Source organism: Saccopteryx bilineata, chromosome 1 (assembly GCF_036850765.1).
Source record: "Saccopteryx bilineata isolate mSacBil1 chromosome 1, mSacBil1_pri_phased_curated, whole genome shotgun sequence".
In the NCBI taxonomy this organism is placed as follows: Eukaryota; Metazoa; Chordata; class Mammalia; order Chiroptera; family Emballonuridae; genus Saccopteryx; species Saccopteryx bilineata.
The window spans coordinates 107,526,754-107,554,333 of NC_089490.1; the positions used below are offsets into that span (position 1 = coordinate 107,526,754).

At 39.0% G+C, this 27,580-nt stretch overlaps 1 protein-coding gene and 1 non-coding gene across 2 annotated transcripts in view; one reads left to right on the top strand and one right to left on the bottom strand.

Annotated features, from left to right (window-relative positions):
• Positions 1–211: 211 nt before the first annotated feature.
• POLR3B (RNA polymerase III subunit B) overlaps positions 212–27,580 on the top strand; it is a 135,858-nt gene continuing 108,489 nt past the window's right edge. Inside the window, exons 1-9 of the mRNA XM_066263543.1 lie at positions 212–372; positions 4,772–4,804; positions 9,465–9,521; positions 9,604–9,668; positions 12,792–12,867; positions 15,988–16,088; positions 17,100–17,191; positions 18,980–19,097; positions 26,543–26,651. Of these exons, the coding sequence (XP_066119640.1) occupies positions 301–372; positions 4,772–4,804; positions 9,465–9,521; positions 9,604–9,668; positions 12,792–12,867; positions 15,988–16,088; positions 17,100–17,191; positions 18,980–19,097; positions 26,543–26,651 (723 nt within the window). The 5' untranslated portion in view covers positions 212–300. The remainder of the gene's footprint in view (positions 373–4,771; positions 4,805–9,464; positions 9,522–9,603; positions 9,669–12,791; positions 12,868–15,987; positions 16,089–17,099; positions 17,192–18,979; positions 19,098–26,542; positions 26,652–27,580) is intronic.
• LOC136321588 (U6 spliceosomal RNA) lies at positions 10,568–10,674 on the bottom strand. Its single transcript, XR_010728736.1, has one exon. It is a non-coding gene; the product is annotated as a U6 spliceosomal RNA (small nuclear RNA).

The window sequence follows — 27,580 nt, forward strand, 5'->3', positions numbered from 1 at the left end:
ATATGCTCTATTGGTCTCAATTACAGGATATCTGGCAATGAACCTGTCCTCCGAAGTTTAGGGTCGCTCGGGCAAGACCTCCAAACGACACCAAGGGGCGCAGTTTCCCAACTTCGACTCAGCCACATCCGGGTTCCACGCCGGGAGCAGGCGGAACCTTTCTGTTGCGCCTTCACTCAACCTGCGCGGCGGGGAACGTTTAGGCACGCGCACGCCTCTCTACGGTTACGGCTACTTCCTTCAGGCAGCGAAGGCTGGTGTGTGGTGCTTCTGTTTGCTTTTTCCTTCATCGAGAGCAGTATGGACGTGCTTGCGGAGGAATTTGGGAACCTGACCCCGGAGCAGCTGGCTGCGCCGATATCAACTGTAGAGGTGAAGGCCAGGCACGCGGATAAAGGAAGGGGCCGAGACGCATCCCTGGGAGGCGGTACCCGGATAGCTCTCGCCCCAGAACGGGGCGGGCCGCAGCTTCTGCGCATGCTCAGGTCTCCACACGGCGAGTTGTTCTTTCCCCAGCCGGCTGCCGCTAGCCGGTGTGCCGCAGTTTAGCGGCACGGGACGAGCTCTCGCGTTGGGCCCTTCCTTGCATTCATGTGTGTGGAGATTGCCCTTGGGTCCATCTTTGGTGGACATATTCCATCTTTGCGAGTATTCCATACTGATGGTGGACATATTCCATACTGATGCTCAGGCAGCTTAGGCCTCTTTCGTGAAGTCCCATAGCTGGCTGTAGTGGTAAAACCACATTGTCTCAGTGCCAGGCTAGTAATCTCCCATTTCGCCCTGGAATTCAAGTTTAGACTGCAGGCGTATTTTAAGCGCCCTGAACATTTATTCAGAATTCTGCATAGGTGTTTTCTGGGAAATAGCCCCATAGCTTTAGACAGGTCATCAGAGGTTAAGGATAACTGCTCTACAGGGAGCAGCTGCCCGATGAAGTTCAGCTGTTGACATGCTTTTATTTTCTAATATCATAACCTTTCAGGGCCCCAGAATCGTAATTGGCATGGAATGGGAATCCAGAGAAACGAGTCTTGGAAAGATAGGGCAGCGATTTCAGGTCTAGAGAACAGGACACTTGAACCCCGGTAGTTTTTGAGGAACTCAGATAAGTCTTAGAGTGAAGGAGAGGGGAGGAGAGATGAAAGATGGGTAGGTACAAGTCCTGCTTATGGAATGTTTTGCTAGACATCTGCAGGAGGAGTGAGGTGCTGTCGAAGAGTTTCAGCAGGAAAGTGACATGATCAGTGAACTTTGGTGGGATTATAAGAACCTCTTTATAGTCATTGGCTCATTAATGAGATCGAGTTACTATTGTCAGTCCATCAGATCCAATCTACGAGTGTCTGCAATAAATACACTGCTAGTCATTATCAGGAGGTAATAGTAAGGGCCAACACTTAATGAGTACTGTGTGTCAGGCTCTGTTGTAAACCTAACATGCATTATGGTGTTTAATTCTCTGAAATAAGTACTATTTCCACTACGTTTTGCCAGTGAATACTGGAAGCCCAGAAAGGTTAAATAACCCAGTGTCAGAAGGTTGATCAGCAGCTGATCTGGAACTTGTACTCTGGCAGTCTGACTAGTCTTCATCCTTCGCTGCTGACTGGCCTGCTTTTCCATACAGCTAAAGAAATAAGCCTAAGATTGTTACTTCTTGCACAAACATGAAGAAACCACAATTCCAGTCTTCTGACTCAGGAATGACATTTCTTCTTGACCTTCTGTGTCCAATCTTCCATCCGTCCTATACTAAAATCTGGAACTTCATTCAGCTGTTTTCCAAGTCTGAACCTCTGTTATCTCTTACTTCCTAGGCTCCTAACTTCTCTTGTTCCTATCTGTTCTCTGCTTCATGGCCAGAGCCATCAGTTTAAACATGCAAATATGATTGTGTTGCTATGTTTGTTCAGTTTCTTCAATCTCTGCCTATAGGGCAAAATCTAGTGTTTACTATGTTTATAAGACCTTCTTCAGTCTGGTTACTGATAGCTTGCCCAGCCTCTTTCTCCCTCACTCTCTTCCCTCCTTCACCACCTGTATTCCCTGCAGTGTTTCTACTCTTCTTATAAAGCTACTTTGATCTTTCTCTCATTCCTCTTTGTAGATTTATATGCAATAAAATGCAGGAGTACTGAGTGTTCTATTACATTAGTTCTGACAGTTGTGTATTCCCAAATAACTACCACCCAAATCAAGACGTAAAACATTTCCATCACCCCAGAAAGTTACCCTTCAGTCTGTCTTTACCACCACCTCCATCTTTTTTTTTTCCTTCAGTGAGAGGAGGGGAGGCAGAGACAGACTCCTGCATGCACCCCAACCGGGATCCACTCCACAAGCCCACTAGGGGGTGATGCTCTGTCCATCTGGGGGGTTGCTCCTTTGCTCAGCAGCTGAGCTCTTCGGGGCAGAAGCCATAGAGCCATCCTCAGCTCCTGGGGGCCAAATTGCACCAACTGCAGGAGTGGGGGAGAAGTGAAAGGGGGAAGAATGGAGAAGCAGATAGATGCTTCTCCTGTGTGCCCTGACCAGAATCAAACCCGGGACATCCACACACTGGCCTGATGCTCTACCACTGAACCAACCAGCCTAGGCCCCCATCTTTTGATTCCTATCATAGATTAGTTTTGCTGGACTTTCTCTCTTTTTTTTTTTTTTTTTTTGTATTTTTCTGAAGCTGGAAACGGGGAGAGACAGACAGACTGACTCCCGCATGCGCCCGACTGGGATCCACCCAGCACGCCCCTGTTGCGACCAGAGCCACTCTAGCGCCTGGGGCAGAGGCCAAGGAGCCATCCCCAGCGCCCGGGCCATCTTTGCTCCAGTGGAGCCTCGGCTGCGGGAGGGGAAGAGAGAGACAGAGAGGAAGGAGAGGGGGAGGGGTGGAGAAGCAGATGGGCGCCTCTCCTGTGTGCCCTGGCCGGGAATCGAACCCGGGACTTCTGCACGCCAGGCCGACGCTCTACTACTGAGCCAACCGGCCGGGGCTTTTTTTTAAGTTTTAAAGACTTAATTTTATTTAGAGATTTAAGGTTCATGGTGAAATTGAGAGAGGAAGGTACAGAGATTTCTTATATACCCCTTGCCCCCACCTCGCTTTTTTCTTGAAAAATGTTTTTACTGCCTGCCTAGTGGTGGTGCAGAAGGTAGAGCACCAACCTGGAATGCTGAGGTCACTGGATAGAGTACAGCTCATAGGCTTGAGCATAGGATCATCCATATGATCCCAAAGGTTGCCAGCTTGAGCCCAATGGTCACTGGTTTGAGCCCAAAGTTGCTGGCTTGAGCAAGGGGTTTCTGGCTCTGCTTGAGCCCAAGGTCCGATCCCCAGTTGAGGCACAAGAAGCAATCAGTGCACAACCAAAGTGAAAGCAACTATGAGTTGATGCTTCTTTCTCTCAAAAAAGAAAAAATGTTTTTACTTTCTTTGGTTGTCTCCTTCTTTCCTTGGCCTCTCTTTTTCCTTAGTTCACTTTGCTAGATCCGCCTTCTGTTCCTCATCTCTAAATATTGGAATGTTCTTATTCTTCATGGGACCCTTCTCCATCTACACTCAGGCAGTCTCATCCATTATGTGGCTATAATTTCCATCCATTTGCTGATCTCTTCCTAATTTATCTCCAGGCTACCCAAGTTCCAAACTTCTGTTTGTTGTCTTATTTCAAATCTCCAACTGAATGTCCAGTGGATATCTCAAAACTTAGCATGCCCCCAACCAAACTCCTGATAGCTCCTCCCACACTTTGAACCTGTTGCTCTGACAGCATCCCTGCTTCTTCATCTCCATATATGGCAACCTAAGGGGTCATTCTTAAGTCCTCTTTCTCTCAGTCTCTATCTAATCTATATCAAGTCCTTTGGCTTGAATTTCACATTGTGTCTTCTAGCTAATATAACAATTTCTCACTACCTGTACTATTATCAGCTTGGAGTATTGCAATAAACTCTTAAAGGATCTTCCTGTTTCTAACCTTGTCTGTTCTCAATCCAGCAGTTCAACTTATTATTTTAACTGATCCAGTTAAAACTAGTCACATCATTATGTCACTCTTGTTCAAAAAATTTCATTGCTTTTCATGCCAGAGTGCAAGTCAAAAGTTTCATTTTTGCTGCAGGGTCTTATGTAATTCTCAGGCTCTTATTCAGAAACAGTATATTTTGCTTTAGATTCAGTTCTACCGATCTGTCAGGTTTTTCATTAACAGTTTAGATGCCATTCATGAAGAGTCTTATCATGGTAGACTACTTACAACCTCAGCAGAATATAAATAGAAAGCCTAAGAACACAAGAAGTGTGGAGGTTTGCACCTCTTTAATGTAGAAGGTGAACACCATATGTGCTCTGAGATGAGCTCTTGACCATGCACTAGCTGATGGAAAACGGGAGAGAGAAAGAAGTTGAGAGATCTGGCGTCTCCACTCTGAAACTTACTGTCCCTTTCTCAAACTGGCAAACCTGCTTACTCAGGAAGTGGCATGAAAATAAAGTGCTTGGAATCTTGAGTCATCAAGAAGATACTAAATTATATTCTATTTAAGAAAGTGGTATATATGTGTGTACATGTATTTGTATGCACGAATGTACGTACACACCTATATGATCTCCATAAAAGTGGTTACCATATAAAAATTGTTCTTTTAGTTTTGATTTACTTTCTTTTGCTTATTGTGATAAAGTGTGTCATTTTTGGTACATTAAAATAACTTATAAAAATGTTGTAATTGTTAGCATACATCCTGACACTCTTACTGTTTTGATTCACAGGAAAAATGGAGGCTGCTTCCAGCATTTTTAAAGGTAATGAACATTTAGTAATAAACATTAGGTATTTTTTTTGATGAAAAGTCAAGAAATAAGCCTTTTTTAAAGGTTAAAATGTTATCACCAACATGTTGACTATGTACAATTATGTACATTGTTAGGTTTGGGAAATATAAGGAATTAGAAGGCAGTATCCCTGCCTATAAGGTGCTAGTTAAGAGAGTAGTTACCTAATTTTAGAGATAGGAAGTATACATTGTAGCATGGCAGATGAATAATACAAACCAAGTGCTGTTGGCAAAAGAGTAATGCCACAGGTGGTCAGAGAGGGTCTCCCAAATGAGATGAGACATAAACTGTATCTTTTTTTTTTTTTTTAAACTTTTTTTTTTTTTTTGTATTTCTCTGAAGCCGGAAACGGGGAGAGACAGTCAGACAGACTCCCGCATGCGCCCGACCGGGATCCACCCGGCACGCCCACCAGGGGCTACGCTCTGCCCACCAGGGGGCGATGCTCTGCCCCTCCGAGGCGTCGCTCTGCCGACCAAAGCCACTCTAGCGCCTGGGGCAGAGGCCAAGGAGCCATCCCCAGCGCCCAGGCCATCTTTGCTCCAATGGAGCCTTGGCTGCGGGAGGGGAAGAGAGACAGAGAGGAAGGAGGGGGTGGGGTGGAGAAGCAAATGGGTGCTTCTCCTATGTGCCCTGGCCGGGAATCGAACCCAGGTTCCCCCCACGCCAGACTGACGCTCTACCACTGAGCCAACCGGCCAGGGCCATAAACTGTATCTTAAGAGCTAAGGAAGCCCTGTTTAGTTGGCTTAGTGGCTAGAGCCTCTGCTCTTAGTGTGCAGTCCTGGGTTTAATCCCTGGCTGCCCCGGGTTTGATCCCTGGTCAGGGCACCCATGAGAAGCAACCATCTGTTTTTCTTCTCCCTCTCCCCCTTTTCTCTCTCTTACCTTCTCACAACCAGTGGCGTAATTGGTTCAAGTGTGGGCCCAGGCACTGATGATAGCTCAGTTGGTCTGAGCATCGGCCCTAGGCAGGAGTTGCTGGGTGGATCCCGGTTGGGGCACATGCAGGAGTCTGTCTGTCTCAATATCTCCCCTCCTCTCACTTAAAAAAAAATAAGAAAAGATTTAACTCAGCTGAAAGGTAGGACCTAAAGAATGACTTTAATAAAGGTGCTCAAGAGGAGCCTTCAAAGAGTCTATAGGAAACAGTGGCCTGTCTGGTTGTAATGGATGAGTGGATAGCAGAGGACCTGCTACAGATTGGTGAAGTGCTTCAATTCATTTTTAAGGGGTTTGTGCTAGGAAGCAGGGGTTCCACAATGAGACACTACTTGGCACTCACTAGGATGAAGTGATAAAGATGTGGAGAATTGGAACTTTTATACTCTACTGGAGGGAATGTAAATTTTGCAGCTACTTTGGACAACAGCCTAGCAATTTCCCAAATGCTTAAATATAGGGTATTTACTCAAGAGAAGTGAAAACATATGTCCATGCAAAAACTTGTATACATGTATTCATAGTAGCATTATTTGTAATAGCCCCAAAGTGGAAACAACCCGAAGGAACATCAACAGAGTCCTGAATAAGTAAAATATAGTATATTCATACAATGGAATATTTGGCAATCAAAATAAATCAAGTGCTGGTACATACTACCACATGGATAAATCTTGAAAGCATGTGTTAAATGAAAGAATGGAAACTTGAAAAATGAGTAGAGTTTTGAATGACTTAGTTCTGAGTTATAAGCAGAGGAGAGAGTCCTGGGAGATGGTGCTGGGGAAGCTTTCAGGGCTGATCAGATTTCTGATCAGATTTGAAGCTATTTTAAAAATTGTGGCTGTTTTTCTAATAGCAGTGGGAAACTTGAAGTATCTTTAAGTGGAGGAGGGGTGTGCTTGACTTAGTAACTTTTTTTTTTTTTAGTAAAGATTAAAATTACCTTTTGAGTTGAAGCCAGTAATGAGGGAGTTCTTGCCCTCTGTACATTGGTCCAACTGTTAAGCACATCAGCAGTGAGTTCAGGGTGCCTGTGTTAAGGGGGAACACTAGTAAATTGGAGCACGTCTGGGGACAGCCCTGCTGAGTGGTCTAGAAAGTGTGAATGTGAGAAGTAGTTGAAGGGTGTTTTCAGCTTGGAAGTGAGAACAAGAAAGAGAGACGTGATAACTAAATGGACTGTCGAACAGGCGTTTTTTCCAGAAGAGACTATTAAGTCCAATGGGTGGTCAACTTGCAGAAGGTAGACCTCAGATCTTTATAAGGTTAAATTTTTTCCCCTGACAGTCAGGACTGCTTCAAAAACTGGGATGGTTGATTGTTTTGTAAGCCAATGGTATTCCCCAATAAGGAAGTGTAATTAAAGCAAAAGTTTCATAATTATCCATGTCAGGAAGGTTCTAGAAGTGCTAAACTGATTGTGTTTGAATATAAATGTAAAGAAAAGGAACACATACAGTCCTTTTACATCTTAGGATTTGGGAGTCTGTGTGTTTTCTAATTCACTGTGTCCCATAGTAGCGCACAGCACTACCCGTGTGCAGTCGTTATTGACTTCAGAGATGAAAGGAAGTCTCCCTGCTAGCTGGTATCTGATCTTAGGGTCCCTGAGTTTCCCCTGCTTTCAATTTCAAATACAAGTATTTTCTTAATAAAGATTCTTATTTGTTGTGACCTTAGGTCGATGGAGGATTAAGGAAAACACAAAGACAGAGTTTGGGCCAGGTGGGACATTGTGCTCTGATGGAGATACAATGAACCTGAGCCTGGAAAACCGGTTTATTTTATATGCTTAAACAAAAGGGTATTGGGTTGGAGGGGTGGAGGTGATAACTATGTAACACTTTATCCTACAAGCATATTGGAACACCCTGAGCCTGCAGTAGCACTGTGTGCTTGCCGCCCTGTGTTTGTGGTCAGTACCACGTATAGCCCTCAGGTTGTTTTAGTGACCTTGCCCTGCCAGGTCACTCAAGGCCAAGCAGGCCCCTTCCTCTACTCTCAGCTGTACGTAGGCTGGACGCATTCAGACGCAGTGACTCTACACTTATTCCCCCCACCCTGTTCTTCTATAAAGTGATATGAAAGACCAGTTTGGATGTGTGAAAATCATAAAATTGCCAGGTAGGAGAAAAACAAAAAAGTGAATAGGCATTGTCTGAGAGTGAAGAGATGATGCTCAATTGCTGTATTTTTTTTTTTTTTTTTTTTAATTCAAAGGATGAATGCCTGACCTGTGGTGGCACAGTGGATAAAAGCATCAACCTGGAATGCTGAGGTTGCTGGTTCAAAACCCTGGGCCTGCCTGGTCAAGGCACATATGAGAAGCAACTACTATGAGTTGATGCTTTCAGCCCTCCCCCCCTTTAAAATCAATAAATAAAATCTCTTTTAAAAAAAAAAAAAGGATGAAAAAAAAAGAAAATTCAAAGGATGCAGAGAAAATGCTACCAAATTTATTAGCTTATGGGGCATGATTAGGTATATAGTCGTTCCTCGCCATATCACAGTTCACTTTTCATGGTCTCCTGTATCGTGGATTTTTAAATTGTATATATCTAATTTTGTATCGTGGATTTTTTACTATATCACAGGATCTTGCGGTATATGGGTATTTTTATATATAATGTGTCTGTAAAGTCATGGTGAACTTTTTGACTGGTCACAGGAAAGCAACAAAAGACGATAGAAATGTGAAATCTACACCAAATAAAAGGAAAACTCCCAGTTTCATATCTATTCAGTGCAGTTCGATGTGGGCTCACGCACAGCTTTTTTAGGGCTCCTTAGGTAGCTATCCCGTATAGCCTCTACAGACTCGTCACTGACTGATGGCCTACCAGAATGGGGTTTCTCCACCAAACTGCCGGTTTCCTTCAACTGCTTATCCCACTGAGTAATGTTATTCCTATGTGGTGGTGCTTCGTTATAAACGCACCGATATTCACATTGCACTTTGGTCACGGATTCGAATTTAGTGAGCCACAGAACACACTGAACTTTCCTCTGTACCGTCCACATCTCGACTGGCATGGCCGTGGGCTGCTCCGCTGTATACATGGTGTTACGTCATCATCTGTGCATGCGCACATGCTGCCACATCATCCTACAGAAACTGGGAGGGTTTTCCTTTTATTTGATGCAGATTTCACATTTCTATCTTTTGTTGCTTTCCTGTGACTGGTCAAAAGTGCACCATGACTTTACGGACACACTGTATTTATTATTTTAGTTATTTCTGCAGTAAAATAAGCAAAATAAGTGTGGGAAAGGTTAATAACTGTGAGAAAAGTTTATAAGAGTGTGGGGAGGGTTTATAAAGCCCTAAAATATATGTAAATAATAAATACAAGATTGCTACTTCGCAGATTTTCGCCTATCGTGGGGGGTGCTGGAAACCCTAACCCCTGCAATAGACTAGGGACCACTATTCAAATGCTTATATCTTGAATTCTAGAAGTCAGGTTGCTTCTCAAGGAGGAAAATTTGTGGATGTCCTAATAAGATGGAGGAAAAATGAGTGAAGACACATAAATATAAAGTTTTACTAAACAAAATTCATGGATTTTTTTTTTTCATTTTGGTTTTGAGAAAAGTTTAATGATTACCTAGGATTAGAGTCTATTCTATAATCTGCTAACCTACTTTTGTTGCTAATCCACTGTACCCCCTTTTCATTTAGGTGAAAGGCCTTGTGAAACAGCATATAGATTCATTCAACTATTTTATTAATGTAGAGGTAAGCATCAGATCTTAGAACTAGATGTAGCTAAGAATCGAAAACTAGAGTCTTTCCTAATGCTACCCTTTTTCCACTGCAGATAAAGAAGATCATGAAAGCCAATGAAAAGGTGACAAGTGATGCTGACCCCATGTGGTACTTAAAGTAAGGAATCAACTGCTCTTGATTGCTCTTCTGATTATAGCTAACATTTTTTAAACTGTGTGTAGTTGTGCCTGATCAGTGGTGGCGCAATGGATAGAGCGTCGACCTGGGACACTGAGGCCCCAGGTTCAAAACTGAGAGGTCGCTTGCTTGCGCACGGGCTCATCTGGCTTGAGCACAGGCTTACCAGCTTAAGTGTGGGGTTGCCAGCTTGAGTGTGTGATCATCAACATGATCCCAAGGTCTCTGGGTTGAGCAGGGGGTCACTGGCTTGGCTTGAAATCCCCAGTTAAGGTTTGTATGAGAAGCAATCAATGAACAACTAAAGTGGCGCGACTACTAGTTCATGCTTCTCATCTCTCTCCCTTCCTACCTGTCTCAAGAAAAATAAATAAGTAAATAAATAAAGTGAATGTAGTTGCTATCAAAACTTTTAAATATGCTTAATAAGTTATTATCAAGTGTTCAGTGTTTAATTGGTAATCTAATTATAACATGCAGCATTATGATTAAAAAATTACTAAAATTATTAGGCCTTAAAGTTTTTTAAAACAATTTTGGACTTAGAGAAAAATTATGTAAATAGTACAGTGTTCCCATTTTATCCTTTACCCAGCTTTAGCTAATATTAACATCTTACATGATTATAGCACAATTACAAAACCTGGAAATTAGCATTGATATAACACTATCAACAATCCATAGATTGTATTTAGTTTTCTCACTAACATCCTTTTTCTGGTCCAGGATTCAGTTCAGGACCCCTGAATTTAATTGTTTAATTGTCATGTCTCCTTACTCTCCTTCAGTCTGTGACAGTTCCTTAAGTCTTCTTGGTCTTTCATGACTTTGACACTGTTGAAGAATTCTGGTCAGTTGTTTGTTTGTTGTTGTTTTTTTAAAATATGGAACGCTTCACAAATTTGCATGTCATCCTTGCACAGGGGCCATGCTAATCTTCTCTGTATAGTTCCAATTTCAGTATATGTGCTGACGAAGCGAGCACTGGTCAGTTGTTTTGTAGACAGTCCTTTGATTTGTGTTTGTATGTTTATTCATTATTAGATTGGATTATGCATTTTTGGCAAGAATGCCACAGAAGTGACATTTTGTTCCCTTCTTACGAAACTTTTTTTTTATTATTATTTTTTTTTATTTTTTTTTATGACAGAGAATGGGGCAGAAAGACAGGAAGAGAGAGAGACGAGAAGCATCAATTCTTTGTTGCGGCACCTTAGTTGTTGATTGATTGCTTTCTCATATGTGCCTTGATGAGGGGGCACAGCAGAGTGAGTGATCCCTTGCTCAAGCCAGTGACTTTGGGCTCAAGCTGGTGAGCCTTGCTCAAACCAGATGAGCCCACTCTCAAGCTGGAGACCTCGGGGTTTTGAACCTGGGTCCTCCGTATCCCAGTCCAATGCTCTATCCACTGCACCACCGCCTGGTCAGGCTGTTCCCTTCTTACTGTATCATTTCAGGGGGTACAGATATCAAAGTATTGTAGTACTGGTGATTTTAACTTTGTTCATTTGATGAAAGTGGTATGGTCCCGGTGTCCCCGCTGTAGAGGTACTAGTTTTCCTTTTGTAGTTAAGTATATTATGGGGAGATCCTTTGAGACGATGCTAATATCTTGTTTTTCATCATATTTTATCTACTAATTTTAGCGTATGTTGATGGTTTTTACCTATAACAGTTAATGCTGTGGTGTTTACCTAATGGTCTCTATTTCCATCATCCCTCTTAAATTAGTACTGGAATTTACTGTAAGGAAGAGTATTTTCTTTCTCTCACATATTTATCTATAATTTTATTTATATCAATATAAACTCATGGATCTTGCTTTATTCTATGGATCATAATCCAGTATTATCATTATCTTATCAAATGGTCTCAGTTTGGCCATGGGAGTCTTGAAGTTGTCTCCTATGTCTTTTCAACACTCCTGTTAATTTTTGAGTACTGTGAGATGTGGTTCATCTGCTATTTTCCCTGGCCCAGCCTAGAATCAACCATTTCTATAAGGAACCTGTTTCCTTTTAATGGAGAATAGTTTTTAGAAACCAAGATATGGATACTAAAGCTATAGCAGGCAGAGTTAGAAAACATATGTATGTGTTTACTGAATGCACACACACACATCTATTTACATATCCTGTCCATTTTTATATATATTAAAAACCATGCATATAGATACCTCCAATTCTAATCCAACTCTACAGGACATATTCTAACCTTCCCTCCTTTCTTGTTTGTTAGTTCTGTGCCTGACAGTGAGAAATCTGACTCTTATTTTCCACACTATAGTTACTTAACTTTTTCAATCCTGGAATACACATACAGTTGTTTCAGAATTGTGAAATCATACTCCTGTGAGAATGGTATCTAATTAGATCAAATCATTTGTATATTGCCTTTTTGTCTTTATAGTATTCAATCAAAAAAATGTTTTCTAAAGTTATTTAGATTAGTTATTTTCTTTTCCATCTTTTCAGTTATGTTATTCATTTGTAATACAGTAAGGGTTGCATTCCATTTTGGCTCGGTTCCCAACCTGCCATCCTGGTTGATTTTAATTATGCATTTATTTTCAGGGTATGTTGGAACATTATGGTTATAAGAATTATACCTATAAAAAAAGTCTATTCAGGATATTGTCACTTCCTTCCTAATTCTTTCCACACTGTTCCCAGGTACTTTCTGTAGGTAACCAATCTCATTAGTTTCTGCTTTCTTCTTCCTATATTTATTTTGCACAAATAAACATGTATATATATTTTCCCCTTATATCCTCTTCTTTCTTGCATAGCATACATAGATACTTTTTTTGCACTTTGCTTTTTTCATTAAGTATCATCTTTAGGGAGCTATGTTCATAGTATTTTTGTAAAGAGATTTACACTATTTTTTAAAAAGATAATCTGATAATATCTTCCCTCCTTTGTAAAGTTGTATGTACTATCACTTTAAGAAGTTCTCCAATTATAATTTTTAATTTGTTTGCCATCCTTAGCAAGGTAAGCATTTGTCAAAGCATAATTCTGTATTTAGGAGGAAACTATCCTTTTTGTTTATATGGTCTTTGGAGAAGTATAATTGGTAATAGAATAATTTGCTTTTTAGATATCTTAATATCTATGTTGGGCTTCCTGATGTTGAAGAAAGCTTCAATGTAACTAGACCAGTGTCCCCTCATGAGGTAATTTTTAACCTTACTTTAATTGAGTTTGTTTGCTTTAACTCAAAGGGTCTGTGCCTTTTATATATATTCTTAAAAGATGATTTTAAAACAGGTAAAAATATCTCTTAGGAGACAGATAACCAGTATAAACAAGCATATGTGTAATACCATACTATATTAGGAAACAATTCTGTACTAATTAGTCATTTAATCTTATTAACTTGCACTGCTATATAACTGTATCCTATTTATGTTCTGTTTCTAAGCATTTTAGTGGTATCCCTCCGCCCCTTGCTTGCCCCTTGTATCTAGGATGGTGCTGTTTATTGCAGAGGTTACTTACTGAGCACGTTTTTTTAGGATAAGCAGGTATTGTTTTGGGGGAGGAGACCAAAGACTAGGAGCTCACAGTCTAATGGAAGGGATAGATGAAAAGAAATTTAAATAGCAGAATTTTAATAGAAATGCAGACAGAGGGTTATAGAACAGGCCTATTTATTGGCATTTAACAGATACTAGACTTCTCTTCAAATTCTTTCACTTAATACCCAGAATTGGGAATTGAGTCAGGGAATAAAATTGTTTTTGTGGACTTAATTTGGTTTGTATTAATATAAAGCTAAAATAGCAATTATGGAACATAGCACAGGAATCTTTTAGTAAACAATTAAGGTGAAAGATAGTATGGTTGTTGTCTAAGTAAGGTTAAACAAGAAGTATGAACAAGTAACCAAACATTTTACTTAGATAAATTTTAGTACTGCTTAATCACCAACTATTGATTGAACATTTATTTTGTGTTTCAACATTGAGGAATACACAAGAAATAAGACACATATCCTTCCTCAAGGAGCTCATACTCTTGTGGAAAGATTGAAATAACAAAACATGTGAAACAGAGACACCAGTGGTTTCATATTTTGAATGTCCGGGAGGTAGGTAAGACAAATATATCTGGTTGTACTGAGTAGGAAGTGGTGAGGACTGTGGGATATTGGAAGGTATGTGCCCGCAACCATCAGCTTCTCTCCCCCTCACTCTCCCCTTGCTTTCACTCTTCGCTTCCCATAGCTAGTGGCTCGATTGGTTTGAGTGTTGGCCCTGGGCGCTGAGGATTGTTCAGTTGGTCTGGGTGCATCAGCCTCAGGTGCTGAGGATAGCTTGGTTGATTTGAGTATTGGCCCTAGGCAGGAGTTGCCAGGTGGGTCCTGGACAGGGTACATGTGGGAGTCTGCCTCCCCTCCCCTCCTCTCAAAAAAAAAATAAGTAAAAGAAAAAGGAAGACTGAGGCCACAATTGTCATTATAATTATTGCTTCTGATGTTGAATAGGTATTATTATAATTAGAGAGGATGCAAAGATTTCTTGGAGAGATTTTGTCTCTTAGAGAGATGAGGGAGTAGGAGAGCAGATGGGTGGGTGGTCATGGTACCCTAAGCAGGACTGGTGTGGTACAGGTAATGCTGATTCTACCAGCACTGTCCTATTCCTGTGATAAGAGAGAGACCAAAGGGGCCCTGGCTGGCTGGCTCAGTAGTAGAATGTCGCCTGGCATGTGGAAGTCCTGGGTTCGATTCCCAGCCAGGGCACATAGGAGAAGCATCCATCTGCTTCTCCACCCCTCCCCCTTTTCTTCCTCTCTTTCTCTTCCCCTCCCGCAGCCAAGGCTCCATTGGAGCAAAGTTGGCCCGGGCGCTGAGGATGGCTGTATGGCCTCTGCCTCAGGCGCTAGAATGGCTCTGGTTGCAACAGAGGGATGCCCCAGATGGGCCGAGCATCGCCCCCTAGTGGGCATGCTGGGTGGATCCTGGTCAGGCACATGTGGGAGTCTGTCTCTCTGCTTCCCCACTTCTCACATTAGAAAAATAAATAAAGAAATAAAGAAGAGAGAGACCAAGGGGAACAGAGGGGGCCCATGGAGGTAGTTTGGGAGCCCATGGAGTAGGTTACAATTTTTGCATCTCTCGAATTTCATTTCTATTTGAAGGGATAAGTTTGTTAAAACCCACAAATGCTTGCCTGTTGTGGACATTACATTAGTTTTATTAATAAAAATGAGGTAATATTTATATAATACTCTGTATAAGGCACCATTTAAAAAATATATGTTTATACTCTTAGGGACTAAAATTATTCTTATTCCCATTTTACATAGGAGAAAAATGAGATGCGGAAAGTTATATAAAACTGAAGTACTAGAAACAGGAGTTGAGCACAGGCAACAGAGTCCAGACTGAACCACCACACCATCTTTAGTCTGGCCTGAAAAAGGGAGGAGGCTTGATCTAATTTAATATAGAATATCAAATCTTAAATAAATAATTCCTGTTGGTCAGTAATAGGAATATTTAATATTTACCTAAAGCACTGTGATAAAGGCTAGGAAAGTTTAAATCTAACTATCTTTGGTTTAATAGAAGCCAGAGAGATGATTGAGCTCCATAAATTGTAAGGTTGATAATCAGAGAAATTTTTTGTGACAATAGGTACCTGATGACCATCAGTGTAATGGGAAATCATTGGGTGATTCTGATGAGGTTTCCTGTTTGATCATGGCTTAGGCAAGGACATCATTTTGCCAGGCATGACAACATAAAACTAAAGCACACAGCTGCAACTTTTAAAGTCTTGCAAATGATTCAAATTGTTAGAACAATGTGATGAATGATTTGTGCTATAACCTATTACTTGTTAAGGATTTTTGTGATATAGTTTTGTTTATTTAGAGAATAAAAGAAAGTATAGTTTAGACTTTTTAGTTTGTGTGTGTGTGCTTTAGTTATCACTATACTGGTTAACTGTTTTGAATAAGCTAGCCACAAAGGTATGAGAGCAGACTGTTGATGACATCAGATCAGTGAGAAGAAAGTCAGTGCCAGATGTTTTGCTCCGTTTCTGGGCTGGTAGGGGTGAGGGATGCTGTGGCGATGTCTAGATCTATAGCTGGCATCATTCCTCTCGAGGAGAAGGTAGGCTCATAATTTCCAGTGCGCTGAGGTGACATATATAACAGCTCATTGTTTCATGGACAGATCCAAGTTCATGTGGGCCATACTCTACTAACGAAGGAACTCTGGGTCTGTGAGGACTTTTTCTTTTCCAGAGATGAGGAGCAATGACTGTCTGAATCTATTTTAGTGTCGTCTGCGGGACATGACATACTCGGCCCCCATTACAGTGGATATTGAATATACCCGAGGCAGCCAGAGGATTATCCGCAATGCTTTACCCATTGGCAGGTGAGAAATGATCTTGGCATTAGAGTCGCCCTACTTGTGTTCCAGCCCTGTGAGTTGACTGTGAGCAGCTAAGTTCTCTTTGCCCCATTTTCTCATCTGAAAAATGTGGCAAGTAGTGCCTACTTTGTGGGCTTATTTTCTGGATTCAGTGAGTCAGCAGATAAAAGTACTTAAGCGGTGTCCAGCACATAGTTGTGGTTGTTATTACTTTTTAATTGTGAATTCTTTTTTTATAAAGTTAAAGAAAATGCTTCCATTTTTCTCCTATAACTCCAGGCTGTTAGGGAAACTTTAGGTAGATAACATTTTATTGAACTCTCTGGAGCAGTATTTAAGGAGAGAAGTTACTTCTTTACACAGAACAAACTTGGAAATGTTAGCTAGCATTTTTACAGTCTGCTTTTCCTAATTAGGAAAATATATAGACTCTCCTATTAGACATGGACAAAACCCCACATTAATAATAATAATATTGGTTATCAATGATATTGGACTTTAAACTTATTCCAAATAATTCCCATTCAGGTGTTTTTTCTTCTTTAAAAGTGCTAAGAGCTTAAGAAACAATCCATTCGTTAAACAAATATACATCAACTTTCTGTTATTTGTCTGGCACTATGCTGGGTGCTCAGGTAAACAGAAAGATACTTATGATACAGCTCCTGTCAGCTATACTCAGGCTAGATAAGTAACTATGGCATCATTTGTTAAGTATTTCAAAACTGCCTAGTTTTGATAATCTCTTGTTTCTTACACTTTGATTCATTGTGCTATTTCTACATAACTAATGAAAATCACTTTGTTTACCATGAATGAAGGGTTGCTGCATTTCCTGACTTTTACTAAAAAGCCTGTCTGCAAAGTTTCATGTGACTGTCATTCCTCTGCCTTTTATAATATGTCAGAGAGGAACGCAGACCTCTTAGTGATGACTACAGTACACAATTCGTATTTACCTTTATGCCAGTGATAATCTGTATGTGATATTTTCTTTTCTTTCTTTTAAAACAGAATGCCCATAATGCTTCGTAGTTCAAACTGTGTCCTTACAGGGAAAACGCCAGCAGAATTTGCGAAACTGAATGAATGTCCTTTAGATCCAGGTATGTGTGACTCCTTGGATTTGCCACCCTTCTTTTTTTTTGGTTTTTCTGTTGCTGGTTGGTTTTTTTTTTAACATTTTTTCTTAAAACAATAGCATCCTTACTATTCATAATGAACTTTGATAAAATTGTCCATGAAGTGTCCAGAAATTAGGTTCCAACCTTAGTCTATTAGTCTGTATTTCTAAAAGATCAGCTGTCTCTTTTATTTCAGGTTTACAACTTTAATGCCCCAAGTTCTGATTTGTGGCTGTGGTTGTCATTTTTTTCTCTCTTAGCTCAGTGGTAATACTCTTTTGGTGTACTTAGAAATCCAAAAATAATCTCAAAGTTACTTGTCTAGCTGGTCTGAAAAGACTCAAACATCTAATTACAGGCTATTTTAAATGTAGTAAAGGGGCAAAAAATGAAAGTCTTCTGTTTAAATTTTTAAAAATTATATGTTGGTACCTATTTTTAGGCAGTTTCTTTTATAAAGTTTCAAGCTTAGCCCTTAACAGAAAGTTTCTTTTAATTCCTTAACTCATATTTCACATTGATTTCACATATTTCATATTTCACATTAATTTACAGTTGCTTTAAAGTTGCACTGATGTAGAGTCCCAGAAGGTTTTGGAAAGGAGTTAACAAAGAATGTGACTTTTAGAAACTTTGCATAAGTCAAATATATTGCCCTGTTTTTACTTACAATGGGGGTCCTTGGGTTATAACACAGTTCTGTTCCTACAATACTTACATAACCCAAATTTTTGTGTAAGTCAAAATACATCCTAGCTCTGTGATGGCGAACCTTTTTATAAAAACCGCCCACTTTTGCAGTGCTGGTCAACCTGGTCCCTCCCGCCCACTAGTGGGCAGTTCCAGCTTCCCATGGTGCTGCTAATGGAGCAACCAAACAGCGCCGCGATTGGGCCACCATGAAAGCTGGAATGCTCACTAGTGGGCGGGAGGGACCAGGTTGACCAGCACTGCAAAAGTGGGCGGGTTTTTATAAAAAAGTTCCCCATCATGGTCCTAGCCTAACACAAATGGAACACTTGTGCTTTTAACAGTCCAAAATGGCCTATGTTAGCATACTGGGGGACGCCAGCTCCCTCATTCATATGCCGCATTACTCTTACTGCTTATTCTCCTGACATGTGCAACCAAACTAGTTCACCCACCTAGTCTGTAAGTATGATGCTAATGACATAAACCAAACACTCACTTCTCAATTTTTTAAAGTCTTTATGGAAGTGAGCATCATAACCTTGAAATGTTGTATGTTAAGACTCTTATAACCTGAGGAGCCCCTGTAATTGGAAGATAAAATGTAGTCTCACTCTATCCTATTCTAAATTGTGTGCAAAATACATATGGTAGTGTTTTATGAGTTTTGTTTAGTATATAATATTACGGAAACTTAGCCTACCATTATTGCTGATTTGCTAGAAAACTTAGAGTGAATTTCAGTTTACACTGAAGATTGTCAGTTATTTTTCTGCTTAAGAAATCTGAAGACTAATTTACTTACATAATTATTTTTATTCACTTCTTATATATGTCAGGTGCTTGTGAAGCATCAACCACTAAGATACATTTCCTGTTAAGAAGTTTATTGTGCTTCATTTATATAAAATCATGTGCAGACACTATCACTAATTCATTAAACAGTATCAGCAAACCTCTTCAAAGTCCATGGTGGTGAGTGCTGTACAGCAGTGGAAGAGTGATCTCTGATTCAGGAGATGACTAAATCACATTGTTTGAAGAATAGGCAGTGAAGCTTTTCTTGTTTCCTTTGAGCAGGTGGTTACTTTATTGTTAAAGGTGTGGAAAAAGTTATTCTTATCCAAGAACAGCTGTCTAAGAACAGGATCATTGTGGAAGCTGACAGAAAAGGGGCCGTTGGTGCTTCAGTTACCAGGTATGGAAAACTAGAGATGATGTTCATAAGAAAAATTGATAATTCCATTAATATCTGATGGCTATCTTTTGATATGGAGGCCCCTAGTTATTTCTCGTTGATAACAGGCAATGAAATATTTAAACTATCTGTGTTTAATATATTGTTTAAGACTCTGAACATAGAGTACTGATTTAAAATTTTCTATGATGAAAGTGAGACATTGTTTGAAAGGCCACTAGTTATTTTACATTGAATTTTATGTTAATTTATAGTAGTATAAATATTAAAGGAACTTTTAAAAGAGAATTAAAAAACACCAGTTTTTCATGTTCCTTTTTAGTCTTTGACCGTTTTACATATGTATTTTGAATTATTATTACTGATTATTTCTTTTGGTATAACCAGATACTATTTTACATTTAACTTTTTTTTAGCAAGAGATAGAGGGAGAAATAGGGACAGACAGACAGAAAGGGAGAGAGAGGAGAAGCATCACTTCTTTATTGTGGCACCTTAGTTGTTCATTAATTGCTTTCTCATATGTGCCTTGACTAGGGGGCTCCAGCAGAGTGAGTGACCTCTTGCTCAAGCCAGCAACCTTGGGCTCAAGCCAGCGACTATGGGGTCATGTCTATGATCCCACACTCAAGCCGGCAACCCCATGCTCAAGCTTCTGAACCCACACTCAAACCAATGACCTTGGGGTTTTGAATCTGTGTCCTCTGCATCCCAGGCCGATGTTCTATCCACTGTGCTACCGCCTGGTTAGGCTTACATTTAACATTTAATGAATTATTTAATGGATTTAACATCTTATTTTTAGTTTTTCAGACCAGCCTCTTTCACAGTATGTTCATTTTTCTGTACCGGCATCTCTTACATTACTCTTGTAACTTTTCTCTGGTTTATTATCATATGTAATTTGAAATTTGGAGGTTAATAAATTCTGAGAATAAAAAAATTTGTGACATAGTTAAGATGTAAGTATATAATAGAGTTTTTCTAACAACCTGTAATTAGAGCTATTTAACTCAGAGTTTCTGCATTTTTCTTTCTGGGTAAAGAGTCAACTAACAATAATGGCCATTTATTAAGCAGTTACTAGGAGGCAGCTGATGTTGTAATCAGGGTCTCATGAAGAGGAGCCACAGAGGAGTGAGGCAGCATCAGTGCTGCAGGTGGAGGACCCCAATCTCTCCTGGATTGAGGTGCCTTGGAGAGATCAGCTATCCAATTTATTAAGCAGAAACATGACATTATGCTGAGAAACTAACAAGCAGAATACAGTGTCCAATTTTATTATTTAGTTTTGCAAAACTGATTAGTTTGCTCTTGCCCTTTCTTCACATACTATTTTTTACAAATTGAAGGTTTGTAAAACACTGCTTCAAGCAAGTCTATTGATTCCATATTTCCAACAGCATTTACTCACTTCATGTCTCTCTATCACATTTTGGTAATTTTCACATTTCGAACTTTTTTTTTATGATTAACTTTTTTAAAAAAATTTTAATGGGGTGACATTGATAAACCAGGGTACATATGTTCAGAGAAAACATCTCTATGTTATTTTGACATTTGATTATGCTGCATTCCCATCACCCAAAGTCCAATTGTCTTCCATCACCTTCTAACTGGTTTTCTTTAGCCCTTCTCTTCCCCAAACCCCTTCCCTCTCCTCCCCTCCACACCGTAACCCCCGCACTCTTGTCCATGTCTCTGAGTCTCATTTTTATGTCCCACCTGTGTATGGAATCATACAGTTCTTAGTTTTTTCTGATTTACTTATTTTGCTCAGTATAATGTTATCAGGGTCCATCCATGTTGTTTTAAATGATCCAATGTCATCATTTCTTATGGCTGAGTATATTCCATAGTATGTATGTACCAAAGCTTTTTAATCCACTCGTCCACTGATGGACACTTGGGCTGTTTCCAGATCTTCGCTATTGTGAACAATGCTGCCATAAACATGGGGGTGCATTTCTTCTTTTCAAACAGTGCTATGGTGTTCTTGGGGTATATTCCTAAAAGTGGGATAGCTGGATCAAAAGGCAGTTCAATTTTTAATTTCTTGAGGAATCTCCATACTGTTTTTCCATAGTGGCTGCACCAGTCTGCATTCCCGAGGGTTCCCTTTTCTCCACATACTCGTTAGCACTTATTCTGTGTTGTTTTGTTGATGAGCACCATTCTGACTGGTGTGAAGTGATACCTCATTGTGGTCTTAATTTGCATTTCTCTAATGATTAGTGATGTTGAGCATCTTTGCATATGCTTATTGGCCATCTGTATGTCCTCTTTGGAGAAGTATCTATTCATTTCTTTTGCCCATTTTTGGATTGGATTGTTTGTCTTCCTGGTATTGAGTTTTAAAAGTTCTTTATAAATTTTGGTTATTAACCCCTTCTCAGACGTATTGTCAAATATAAGGTCTACCGGAAAGTTCTGTTTGTTTTTGGAATAAAACAAAATACAAATTTTTCTTACCGTCAATAAACTTTATTAAATAATATATTTCCACACCAATCCTATCTTCCGAATATGGTCCGAAATGGTTTGCTGAGCTGAATTAAGCCTTTCTGCGATCTCCAATGTTGTCAGAAAAGGATCTTGCTCCAACATGGTCTTAACAACATCGTCATCGATCAAAGATGGTCGCCCAGACGTGGCTTATCAGAAAGGTCGAAATCACCTGTTTCGAATTTTTCTAACCATCTTCTGCATGTCCTATCAGAAACTGTACCTTCACCAAACACTTTCAATAAATTTCTACATACTTCTATAGCATTTCTTCTTTGTTGAAATTCATATACAATACAGTGGCATAAATGAACTTTATCAGTAGCCATGGGTACACTATCGCTTCACACATAAGACTAACGTGAATCAACTTTGTTTTAGTTAATTTGCTACGTCAGTATGTATACATTAAGTGATAAAAATAGAGAGGCACACATGTGCCAAATAAACGTGCTTACGTGTCGAAACTTGTTGTGATAGAAACAGACAGAACTTTCCGGTAGACCTTATATATTCTCCCATTGTGTAATTTGTCTTTTTATTCTGTTCTTATTGTCTTTAGCTGTACAGAAGCTTTTTAGTTTGATATAGTCCCATTTGTTTATCCTGTCTTTTATTTCACTGGCCCGTGGAGATAAATCAGCAAATATGTATATATTGCTGGGAGAGATGTCAGAGAGCTTACTGCCTATATTTTCTTCTAAGATGCTTATGGTTTTACAGCTTACATTTAAGCCTTTTATCCATTTTGAGTTTATTTTTGTGAATGGTGTAAGTTGGTGGTCTAGTTTCATTTTTTTGGAGGTAGCTGTCCAATTTTCCCAACACCATTTGTTGAAGAGGCTGTCTTTATTCCGATGTATGCTCTTACCTCCTTTGTCAAATATCAGTTGTTCATAAAGGTGTGGGTTTATTTCTGGGTTCTCAGTTCTGTTCCATTGATCTATATGTCTGTTCTTATGCCAGTACCAGGCTGTTTTGAGTACAATGGCCTTATAGTATAACTTGATGTCCGGAAGTGTGATACCTCCCACTTTATTCTTCCTTTTCAAGATTGCTGAGGCTATTCGTGTTCTCTTTTGGTTCTATATAAATTTTTGGAATATGTATTCTATATCTTTGAAGTAAGTCATTGGTATTTTAATCGGTATTGCATTGAATTTATAAATTGCTTTGGGTAATATAGACATTTTAATGATGTTTATTCTTCCTAACCATGAGCATGGTATATGCTTCCACTTGTTTGTATCTTCCCTGATTTCTTTTATCAATGTTTTATAATTTTCCGAGTACAAGTCTTTAATCTCCCTAGTTAAATTTATTCCTAGGTACTTTATTTTTTTGGTTGTGATGGTAAAGGGGATTGCTTCCTTAATTCCTCTTTCTGACAGTTCATTGTTAGTGTATAAAAATGCCTCTGATTTCTGAGTATTAATTTTATATCCTGCCACCTTGCTAAATTCTTTTACCAGGTCTAGTAGTTTTTTGACTGAGACTTTAGGGTTTTTTATCTACAATATCATATCATCTACAAATAATGACACTTTTACTTCTTTTCCAATTTGGATGCCTTTTACTTCTTTTTCTTGTCTGATTGCTGTGGCTAGGACTTCCAGAACTATGTTGAATAAGAGTGGTGAAAGGGGGCACCCCTACCTTGTTCTTGATCTTAAGGGTATTGCTTTTAATTTTTGCCCATTGAGTATGATTTTGGCTGTGGGTTTGTCATAGGTGGCCTTTATCATGTTGAGATATGTTCCCTGTATTCCCACTTTGCTGAGAGTTTTGATCATGAACAGGTGCTGGATTTTATCAAATGCTTTTTCTGCATCTATTGAAATTATCATGTGGTTTTTCTCCTTCCTTTTGTTTATATGATGAATCACATTGATTGATTTGTGAATTTTGTACCATCCTTGATTCCCAAGAATAAATCCTACTTGATCATGGTGTATGATTTTTTTCATATATTGCTGGATCCGGTTTGCTAATATTTTGTTGAGGATTTTAGCATCTAAATACATCAGGGACATTGGTCTATAATTTTTTTCTTTGTGTTGTCTTTGCCTGGTTTTGGAATCAGAATTATACGCATGTCATAAAAGGAGCTTGGAAGTTTTCCTTCCTCTTGAATTTTTTGAAATAGCTTGAGAAGTATAGGAGTTAGTTTTTCTTTGAATATTTGGTAGAATTCACTTGTGAAGCCATCAGGCCTTTTCTTTTTTGGGAGTTTTTTGATAACTGTTTCAATCTCATTTGTTGGAATTGGTCTGTTTAGGTTTTCTAATTCTTCCAGGTTAATTTTTGGAAGATTATATGTTTCAAGGAATTTGTCCATTTCATCTAGGTTGTCTAATTTTTTGGCGTACAGTTCTTCATAGTATTTTCTTACAATATTTTGTATTTCTGTTGTGCCAGTTGTTATTTCTCCACTCTCATTTCTAATTTTATTTATTTGAATCCTCTCTTTTTTTTTCTTGGTGAGTCTGGTTAAAGGTTCATCGATCTTGCTGACCTTTTCAAAGAACCAGCTCCTGGTTTCATTGATCCTCTGTATTGTTTCTTTAGCCTCTATGTCATTTATTTCTGCTCTAATCTTTATTATTTCCTTCCTTCTACTACCTCTGGGCTTTACGTGATGTTCTTTTTCTGGTTCTTTTAGATGCAGGGTCAAGTTGTTTATTTGAGCTTTTTCTAGCTTCTTGAGGTATGCCTATAATGTTATGAACTTCCTTCTCAGGGCTGCTTTTGCTGTGTCCCATAAATTTTGAGTTGATGTATGCTCGTTATTATTTGTTTCTAGGAATTTTTTAATTTCTTCTTTGATCTCGTTCTTTACCCATTCATTATTTAATAACATGCTATTTAGTTTCCAAGTGTTGAGTATTTTCAGTTTTTCTGTTGTGGTTGATTTCTAGTTTCATGCCATTGTGATCAGGGAAAGTGCTTGATATGATTTCCATCTTCTTAAATTTGTTGAGACCACTTTTGTGCCCTAACATATGGTCTATCCTAGAGAATGTACCATGAGCACTTGAAAAGAATGTATATTCTGCTGCTTTAGGGTGAAAGGTTCTGAAGATATCTATTAAATCAAGTTGATCTAGTATGTCCTTTTAAGTCTGCTGTTTCTTTGTTAATTTTCTTTCTTGAGAATCTATCTAGTGATGTTAGTGGGGTATTGAAATCCCCTACTATTATAGTATTGCTGTTGATCTCGCCCTTTAAATCTATCAAAGTCTGCTTTATATATTTAGATGCTCCTATATTAGGTGCATAGATATTTATAACAGTTATATCTTCCTGTTGGATTGCTCCCTTTATCATTCTGTAGTGACCTTTATCTCTTAATATAGTCTTTGTTTTAAAGTCCATTTTATCTGATATAAGTATTGCTACCCCAGCTTTTTTTTTCATTTCCATTTGCGAAATGAAATTTGTGAAATATTTTTTTTCCATCCTTTTATCTTCAGTCTATGTGCATCTTTTGTTTTAAGGTGTGTCTCTTGTAGATAGCATATGTGTGGGTCTTGTTGTCTTATCTGCGCAGTTACCCTATGTCTTTGAGCGAATCATTCAATCCATTTACATTTAAGGTTATTATTGATATGTAATTGTTTACTGCCATTTTATTCTTTAAAATTGTATTCCTCTTTTGCTATATTCTTTTTCTCCTTTGATCTGTTTACAACAGGCCCCTTAGCATTTCTTGCAGCCTTGGTTTGGTTGTAGTGAATTCTTTGAGTTTTTTTTGTCTGGAAAGCTTTTTATTTCTCCTTCAATTTTAAATGATAGCCTTTCTGGATAAAGTAGTCTTGGTTGTGCTCTTGCCCTTTCTGAGACATAACATCACACCGTCTGCTGTCTCATTCCTGACCTGCAGAAAACTCTTGCAGGGCCAAGCATCGTGTCCTTGAGGCCTTCCCTGGACGCACAACTGTCTTCAGCCATGTATGCTTGGTCTCAACCTTCACTTCCTCAGGATGGGAACTAAAAGTCACTTGGTGCTTTGGCTTTCCTCCAACAGCAGGCAGTATACTAGATGCTTTACATAATTTTGTTAGTTCAATCCCCCAAGATAAGTGATATTATCTGTTTTACAGCTGAGTAACCAGCCTTGTGTGCAGGGTAACATTGATCATCAGGAATACCAGCATTTGAACCAAGATCTAATAATTCTATAGTCCATGTCATCCTACTGTATTCAGTTTTTGAACCAGGGCAATCAGGACTTGAATCCTAAAGTTTTTGTTTGCTAGCTATGAGGCACTTGGGTAAGGAGTTACTTAGCTTCTCTAAATCTTGGTTTCCTCATCTATGATTCAGAGACAACACTTCAAAGTAAGTGTTAATATGTAAGAGATAAGGCTAATGTAAGTAGATTGGGTAGCAGTGCATAATATATAGCCAGTGATTAGCTATGTTACTTTTATCGTTGAATAAAACTTTGAAATGTTTTTATATCCATTAGGAATTTTATAGTGAATAGATAGTAATAGAAGGAGATTGCCTTAGTTTTTTTGTTGGTTTTACTCTATATCAAGACTGTAGGTATGTTTTATTGGATTTTTAGTATACAATTTTATTTATTCATTGCTTTCTCATTATGCAACAGGATCATATTGAGGTCTTTCTCTTCGAATGTATAAAATTGATTATGAATGTATATGTCCACACTGGGTCCAATCAGTTCAGGTAGAATTAAAGTGAAGAAGGTCAAAATGAATTGGTGATTGCCACTCATTCACCCACAAAACTTTCACCATAATCTCAAAGCTAAAGAAACATTTATGGTGTTTTAAAATGGAAGTTTCAGGGAGCAGGAGAGGACTTGCGCATCTTTTAAAAGCACCTATTAGATAGGATCTTATTGATTGATGAACATTGCTATTTTATGTTACTAGTGGGGATGCATTTTAACCGATTTGTGTTTCCTGTAGCTCTACCCATGAGAAAAAAAGCAGAACCAATATGGCTGTGAAACAAGGACGATTTTATTTGAGGCATAATACTTTATCAGAAGATATACCCATTGTAATTATATTTAAGGTAAGGTTGTAGGCATCTACTGAAAATTATGAAGAATTTTTTTCCTTCTTTTAAATTTTAATTGTTCTCAGTTACAGATGACATTCAATATTATATTGATTTCAGGGGTATGTAGCATAGTGGTCAGACATTTATATCACTTACAAAGTAATCCCCCTGGTAAGTCTAGAAGTACCCACTTGGCATTATACATAGTTATTATAATATTATTGACTATATTCACTATGCTGTACTTGACATCCCTGTAACTATTTTGTAAATACCAATTTGTACTTCTTAATCCCTTTACATTTTTCAAAAAGTCCACCAACCCCCCTTCCATCTGGCAACCATCAGTTTGTTCTCTGTGTCTATGAGTCTGTTTCTGTTTTGTTTCTCTGGTTATTTTCATAATGTAATTAGAAATTTAGAGGAGGACAAGGAGTTTTAAGGATAGAAGGATTTGTGATATGGATAAGTCATCAGTTATAAAATGTATTTTGTTTTATTTTATTTTAGGTGGGAGATAGTGAGGCAGACTCCCATATGCACCCTGACCGGGATCCACCTGGGAACCCCCATCTGGGGCTGATGCTCGAGTACTGAGCTATTTTTAGCACCTGAGGCTGATGTGCTCTAATGGAGCTGTCCTCAGTGCCTGGGGCCACACTTGAACCAATTGAGCCACTGGCTACAGGAGGGGAAGAGGCAGAGAAGGGGGAAGAGAGGTGAGAAGCAGATGGTTGCTTCTTCTGTGTGCCCTGACTGGGAATCAAACCTGGGATGTCCATTTGTGGGGCTGATGCTCTATCCCCTGAGCCACTGGCCAGGGCTTATAGAATATATTTTAAATTGAAAGCTAATAAGACCAGGGTTCACAATATTTTTAAAATAGGAATTTTTTTAATAGATATATTATAAAAAATTCCAAAGGTACAAAAGGGTATATA